General features: G+C 42.8%; 1 protein-coding gene across 1 annotated transcript in view; it reads right to left on the minus strand.

Moving 5' to 3' along the window:
* Nucleotides 1–7,879, minus strand: part of LOC126237138 (uncharacterized) — a 28,346-nt gene extending 20,467 nt beyond the window's left edge. Inside the window, exon 1 of the mRNA XM_049946971.1 lies at nucleotides 7,764–7,879. Within this exon, the coding sequence (XP_049802928.1) occupies nucleotides 7,764–7,853 (90 nt within the window). The 5' untranslated portion in view covers nucleotides 7,854–7,879. The remainder of the gene's footprint in view (nucleotides 1–7,763) is intronic.
* Nucleotides 7,880–8,155: the final 276 nt, after the last annotated feature.

The raw sequence follows: 8,155 nt of genomic DNA on the forward strand, positions 1-8,155 counted from the left end.
CGTGTTCGCGGGGGCCCTACACGGTATTAGGAGGGTGTACCAGTTTCTTTGGCTCTTCAGTGTACAATGTGTCAGCGGAAGTACTAAAATTAGATTTTGATTATTGAAGTCGCTTAGACTGTATGGTCTTTGGCTCATATTTAAAGGATAGTTGCTATTAAACTTCCACTACCTGCGAGAGGTCCCATGAAAAACGAGTGATCGTAATTTAATGCAACTTTTTGAAAACGTTTGCGAGGACATGCGAAAGAGAAAAATCGAATAAATCATTGAAAGAAACACGTTTTAGGCTCCACAAGAAAGAGTAAAATGGTTCCAATGGCTCTAAGCACTAAGGGACTTAACATCTGAGGTCATCAGTCCCCTAGACTTAGAACTACTTAAACCTAGCTAACCTAAGGACTTCACACACATCCATGCCCGAGTCAGTATTCGAACCTGCGACCGTAGCAGCAGCGCAGTTCCGGACTGAAGCGCCTAGAACAGCTCGGCCACAGCGGCCACCATGAAAGGATAACATTTGTTAACTGCGTATCATGTATATGCTCCAGGTTACAAATGTTGCTCAATGCGACGACCATCTGCATCCACGACAACCTCGGACAGCACTAGAGATTGCTCTGCTGCTGCCCGAAACGTCTCATTCGAACTTCACAATCATGTTCTTCAACCCCGGTGCGGAAAGAGGACGTCTCCTTATTCCCTTAATGCATCGATGCTCGCGAAGAGTAGCAGCACTGTTGCTGTAGTTTTGATAAAACAGCTTCACAAACAAAGCCCTGCCCGCCTTGCCCCCCTACCCATGTTGACTGTCTGCAACAAAAATGCACACTGACGCTTGTGTTTCAACCCCACGTCGCCGTACCAATATCGGCAACTAACGTAAGTCACGGCACTAAAATTACTAACAACGCTAATCCTGCAGCGCACAGTCTGAACACCATTCCTATAAGGTAGGGTAACTGTGGTGTCACCGCCAGACACCACACTTGCTAGGTGGTAACTTAAATCGGCCGCGGTCCATTAGTACATGTCGGACCCGCGTGTCGCCACTGTCAGGATCGCAGACCGAGCGCCACCACAAGGCAGGTCTCGAGAGACGTACTAGCACTCGCCCCAGTTGTACGACAACGTTGCTAGCGACTACACTGACGAAGCCTTTCTCTCATTTGCCGAGAGACAGTTAGAATAGCCTTCAGCTAAGTCCATGGCTACGACCTAGCAAGGCGCCATTTGTACCATTGCATGTATCTCAAGATAGTCTCACTTGTATCATCAAGAATTCTGTATACCAAAGGACGATATAAAAGTTAAGTGTTCTAGTAGCTACGTTCTTTTCTTTATCACATTCATTACGAATCCTGTTCCAGACTTCGCGCCAGTCGGCGTGTGTGTACGTGTGCCCTTTCGGCTACCCGTCACTGTGGACTGGCTGCCTTGTCAGTCCACTACAGTAACCATACCGTTAATAATTTTAAGTCTACACAGGCTCAAGTAGCGAAAGTTTAATTACAACCACCTTGTGCATCTTTCTCAGCTCTATCTCGTATGCTAAACTGATTATTTGATGTGTTGTGAAGTATTCGTTGTGAAGTGGAAATGACTTAGAAATGCGGGTTCATTTTAGAAGTATTGGAATGACTCCTTCATCCACCCACGTTTCCTCTTTTTTCCTTAGGAGAGCGCAAAGCCAGCCCAAGATCCACATTAACAACTGGTGTCGCCTTTGATTTGACAAAACGTTTACGCAATACCACTTCGCTTGCTGCAGCCAAACGTGAATAAATTGAACAATATTACTGATTGTCAAGGGACCGCTTAAGCCTCAAGTTCAGTGTGCGAGTAAAATAGTAATATGTGGCAAAGCAGTCTGACCACGCTTCCCTGCAACGTGAGCGACGTGAAAATGCTATGAAATAAATATAAACCGTGTGGTTATAAAGAAAGCACAGCTACCCACATTGGTCCAAGTGTGGCCTGTGGTTACGGTATGGCAGCGAAACTGGGTAGGAATTCTGATGCGTGAACCCGAAACCAATTTACGCTGGAAACACAATTAGTCCCAGGTTTGGCCACCAGATGCAAATCTGGCGCTTTGAATGCAAGAAAGACGTACAGAACGTTTCCACATGGTTTAGATTAGATTAGATTTACTTTCATTCCAATTGATCCGTAGTGAGGAGGTCCTCCAGGATGTGGAACATGTCAGAAAAACAACAATACATGACAAATATTTACAACTAAAACAAATAAGCTAATGTACCATTCCACAGGTCCCTAGTGGAATGATCGTCATTTTTTAATGAACACTAAGAGTCATTTTACAAATACTAATGCACTGAATTTAAAATAAAAAAGTTTTTTATTTAATTATGAGGTAATACAACTACTGTAATACTTATTTACAATGAACACATTACTTCACTGAAATGGTGCAGAACTTAGATTATACTAACACACACACACACACACACACACACACACACACACACACAAACACACACACACAGACACACAGACACACAAATTTTCAATGGACTTATATACAAATCAGTTGGTTTTACTAAGAAATTCATCAATGGAGTAGAAGGAGTTGGCCACCAATAAATCCTTTAGGCTTCTCAAACTGAATTTCATTGGTTGTTAAGCTTTTTATGGCTGCTGGAAAGTTATTGAAAATGTGTGTTCCTGAATAATGCACACCTTTTTGTACAAGACTAAGTGACTTTATATCCTTGTGAAGATTATTCTTATTTGTAGTATTGATTCCATGAATTGAGCTGTTGGTTTGAAAAAGTGATATATTTTAATGACAAATTTCATTAAGGAATAAATATATTGGGAAGCAGTAGTTAGTATCCCTAGTTCCCTAAACAGGCTTCTGCAGGATGTTCTTGAGTTCACACCACATATAACTCTCACTGCACGTTATTGTGCCTGGAAAACTTTAGCTTGGCTTGATGAATTACCCCAAAAAATAATCCCATATGACATTATGGAATGAAAGTAACCATAGTATGCCAGCTTTTTCATTTTTATATCCCCTATGTCTGACAAAATTCGCATTGCAAACAGAGATTTGTTAAGACGCTTCAGCAGTTCTGTGGTGTGCTCCTCCCAGTTGAATTTATTATCAAGCTGTAATCCCCAGAATTTAACACTGTCCACTTCTATCTTCTTGTCATCGTATGTTAGACATATACTCTTGGGGCACCCCTTACAAGTTCTGAACTGCATGTAGTGTGTTTTTTCAACGTTTAGTGACAAAGAATTGGCTAGGAACCAGTGATTAATGACCACAAATATTTTATTGGCTGATCTTTCTAAGACTACACTTGATTTGCTATTTATTGCAATGTTTGTATCATCGGCAAACAAAACAAACTTGGCATCTGGTAATGTTACTGATGAAAGGTCATTGATATACACAAGAAAAAGTAAGGGCCCCAAAATGGAACCTTGTGGGACCCCACATGTAATTAGTTCCCAGTTGGATGATGCCTGATAGCTTGATACATGTCTCTTTCCTAATAACACCCTTTGTTTCCTGCCAGAGATATAAGATTTGAACCATTTTGCAGCATTTCCTGTTATACTATAATATTCTAGTTTACTTAAAAGGATATTGTGATTTACACAGTCAAATGCCTTTGACAGATCACAAAATATACCAGTTGCCTGCAATTTTTTGTCTAATGAATTAAGCACATTTTCACTGTAAGTGTAGGTAGCCTTCTCAATATCAGAACCTTTTAGAAATCCAAACTGTGACTTTGACAGTATGTTATTTGAGATAAGATGGTTATAAAGACGACTGTACATTACTTTTTCGAAAATTTTTGAGAATGCTGGCAACAGTGAACTTGGGCGGAAATTTGATGCTATTTCTTTATCTCCCTTCTTAAACAGTGGCTTAACTTCAGCATATTTCAGCCATTCAGGAAATATTCCACTAATAAACGACTGGTTACACAGATAGCTTAATATGTTACTTAGCTCAGAATCACATTCTTTAATTAACTTTGTTGATATTTCATCATACCCACTAGATGTTTTTGATTTTAAAGATTTTATGATGGACATTATTTCTGTTGGGGTTGTGAGGGTCAAATTCATATTATGGACGTTACTTGACATGTCTGGTCTAAGGTAATCCATAGCAGCATCTACCGAACCTGACAACCCCATCTTTTCAGTAACAGTTATAAAATGTTTGTTAAAAACTTCTGCAACACTATACACATCTGTCACCAATGTATCATTTACTCTTAATGCTATTTGTTCCTCTTCATGTCTGGTTCTACCGGTCTCCTCCTTCACTATATCCCATATTGTCTTTATTTTGTTATCTGATATGACTATCTTTTCCTTGTAATATATTTTCTTTTACATCCGTATTACAGTCTTTAATATTTTGCAGTATTTCTTATAATGTGCTATAGCATCAACATTGGAAATGTTTCGGATTGACAGATACAGTTTTCTTTTTGTTTTACAAGATACCCCTATTCCTCGAGTAATCCATGGCTTCTTTGTAGACTTTGCTCTGACCTTGGTAAGTTTTGGTGGAAAGCAGAGTACGAATAAGGTAAGCACTTTATTAGCAAAACTGTTATATTTTTCATTCATGCCATGAGCACTGTAAACATCAGTCCAGTGAATGTCTCTGAGGAGTGTCCTAAAATAATCAATTTTTGGCTTACTGATTTCCCTCTTGAGCTCAGATTTAACAGATTTTATATCCTGTTCAGTATTAACATTTAACAGGAGGAACTGCATGTCATGGTCTGAGAGGCCATTGACTATTGGTTTGGTAATATAATTTTGTTCACTGGACGTTTCTATAAAGATATAATCAATGGCTGTTTGTGAGCAAGTGGCTATCCTAGTGGGGATTACGAACGAGACGAGGGCAGGAATGGTCAAATAAGCGAGAAACTTATAATGTTGCTTTTATTGTGGTCCTCCACTTACACAGATGTTGACAAGACCTGTGAAACGAAGTATCAACAGCTGCTCGCAGCAGGTCCGGTGGAATCTGAGCAACGTGTTCCTGTACACTGGCCTGCAGATCAGGTAGAAACCGAACGTGATCCTAGTGAGGACATTCCTCTGCAAATCCCCAGCGCCAAAAGTCACATGGATTTGGAACAGCTGATCTTGCGGGATGCGTCTGGAAGACCTCTGGAGAGGACACGTTTCTAGAAGGTTGCGTTAAGATCTTTTAATGAGCGAGCTACGTGAGTGTTGTTCTATCACGTATGAAAACAGTAGTTTCCATACAGTTGTGCTCTTCCAAGGCAGGAATCACATTCTGTACGAGAAGGTCTCGATTATGTGGAGACGTCACGTTAACACCTGACAGGTCATCTGGGAGTATCCTCTTCAAAGAAGAAAGAGAATAAAAGGACTTGTGCATCCACACCACACAGTCACATACTTAGAGTGGAAATGACTCTTCGTGCATAACGCTTGGTTTAACACTACCCCAAATTCGGCAGTCTTGTGTATTCACTGCTACCTGTACTATAAAGTGTGCCTCGTCACTGCACAGAATATTTTCCGACCATATGTCATCAACTTCAGTCCGTGTCAGAAACCAAAGAGCAAATTTAGAACGTTACTGCGGATCTTGAGGTTTCAGTTCCTGCACCGTCTGTGACACCGTACGGGCACTAGCACTACTCGGGTCACGTGCTGCATGATCAGTTTCAGCAGTAGCAACCTCGTCAATAACTTCCACCGTGATAGGACGCCTTCCTCTTCCAGGTGTTAAACCAAGCTCATCCGTATTCTCGAGCTTCATTATTATCTACTGTAAACCGTTTAATGATATTGAGCCTCTCCTCTGACTCTCTCAATGCAGCACTGCAATTGCTGTCGTTTATACACTACTGGCCTTTAAAATTGCTACACCACGACGGTGACGTGCTACAGACGCGAAATTTAACCGACAGGAAGAAAATGCTGTGATATGCAAATGATTAGCTTTTCAGAGCATTCACACAAGGTTGACGCCGGTGGCGACACCTACAACGTGCTGACATGAGGAAAGTTTCCAACCGTTTTCTCATATACAAACAGCAGTTGACCGGCGTTGCCTGGTGAAACGCTGTTGTGATGCCTCGTGTAAGGAGGTGAAATGCATACTATCACGTTTCCGACTTTGATAAAGGTAGGATTGTAGCCTATCGAGATTGCGGTTTATCGTATCGCGACATTGCTGCTCGCGTTGACTGTTAACAGAATATGGGATCGGTGGGTTCAGGAGGGTAATACGGAACGCCGTGCTAGATCCCAACGGCCTCGTATCACTAACAGTCGAGATGACAGGCATCTTATCCGCATGGCTGTAACGGATCGTGCAGCCACGTCTCGATCCCTGAGTCAACAGATGGGGAAGTTTGCAAGACAACAATCTGCACGAACAGTTCGACGACGTTTGCTGCAGTATGGACTATCAGCTGAGAGATCATGGCTGCGGTTACGCTTGACGCCGTATCACAGACAGGAGCGCCTGCGATGGTGTACTCAACGACGAACCTGGGTGCACAAATGGCCAAACGTAATTTTTTCGGATGAATCCAGGTTCTGTTTACAGCATCATGATGGTCGCATCCGTGTTTGACGACATCGCTGTGAACGCACATTGGAAGCGTGTATTCGTCATCACCATACTGGCGTATCACCCAGCGTGATAGTATGGGGTGCCATTGATTACACGTCTCGGTCACCTCTTGTACGCATTGACGGTACTTTGAACAGTAAACGTTACATTTCAGATGTGTTACGACCCGTGGTTCTACCCTTCATTCGATTCCTGCGAAACCCTTCATTTGAGCAGGATAATGCACGACCGCATGTTGCAGGTCCTGTACGGGCCTTTCTACATACAGGAAATGTTCGACTGCTGCCCTGACCAGCACATTCTCCAAATCTCTCACCAATTGAAAACGTCAGGTCAATGGTGGCCGAGCAACTGGCTCGTCACAATACCCCAGTCACTACTCTTGATGAACTGTGGTATTTTCACTGCTGTACGATAATTACAGCCCGTGACTAGATGGACTTACGTACTTTAATTATAACGACCCGGTGTGTGTTTAATGGAAGAATTAGCTTTAAGATTTTTCAGTTGTTCGTTTCTTTCTTTTTCTTAGAATAGTAACGAAATGCCGGCCGCTGTGACCGAGCGGTTCTAGGCGCTTCAGTATGGAACCGCGAATCCTGCCTCGGGCATGGATGTATGTGGTGTCCTTAGGTTAGTTAGGTTTAAGTAGTTCTAAGTTATAGGGGATTGATGACCTCAGATGTTAAGTCCCATAGTGCTCATAGCAATTTGAACCATTTGAATAACGAAATAAACAAATTGGCCCCAACGAGAGTTCTGAAGTAAGCATTTAGAAATTCCTGACTGTATTACATTTGAACAACCCGTTTTCGACACCATTCTTGGGGCTCGTGTGTGTCCACAATGGTAAATGTTTCAAAGTACACTAGCGGTTTTACAAACAACTTTTGACTTGGTATAAAAGTTTTATGAGTATCGTACCGCGTCATAATGCCAAAAAAAACGTTGTTTCGGCCACGTTTACAGTGGTCTTCTTCTGGGTCCATCCCATCTGTAGCCACTACAAACGTGGCCGAAACGTTGGTTTCTCCACTGCAGTTTCCTACATATGCTCGTTACGACACAGACAAAACTTTTGTGCACCTGACTCTGGCCACGGAAGCCTACGCAGTTATCTTAACTCTTGACTTACGTAGCGGTCAGCAAACTGCGAGAGCACCCCAGTCGCAGCCGCCAGGCAGAGCGCAGAAGCCAGCAGCAGCGTCCCAGCGTTGGCCGCCATCTCTTTGTCCCCGGCGGCCGCAGAGGCAGACGCGTTTATACTCAGGCGCTGGAGCCCTGCTCAGCGTCACATGAGCGTTTCTCCCGGAACTAGACCCTCCAGCCGGCGGCACTCGGAAACGCTATCGCCTGAAAAAGCTACAGGGCAGGTCAACCCGCTTTGTGTGCACCATTCAGTGCGAATCGCGAAAAAAAAGTACGGTTGCTGCTGATGTCCTTGTCACTGCACTTCCCCTGACACCGGACAGCCAGTTCCCTTATTTGCACAGTACTCGTGCTAAATAAATAAAATGTATAAGAGGC

This window comes from Schistocerca nitens, chromosome 1 (assembly GCF_023898315.1).
Source record: "Schistocerca nitens isolate TAMUIC-IGC-003100 chromosome 1, iqSchNite1.1, whole genome shotgun sequence".
Classification (NCBI taxonomy): Eukaryota; Metazoa; Arthropoda; class Insecta; order Orthoptera; family Acrididae; genus Schistocerca; species Schistocerca nitens.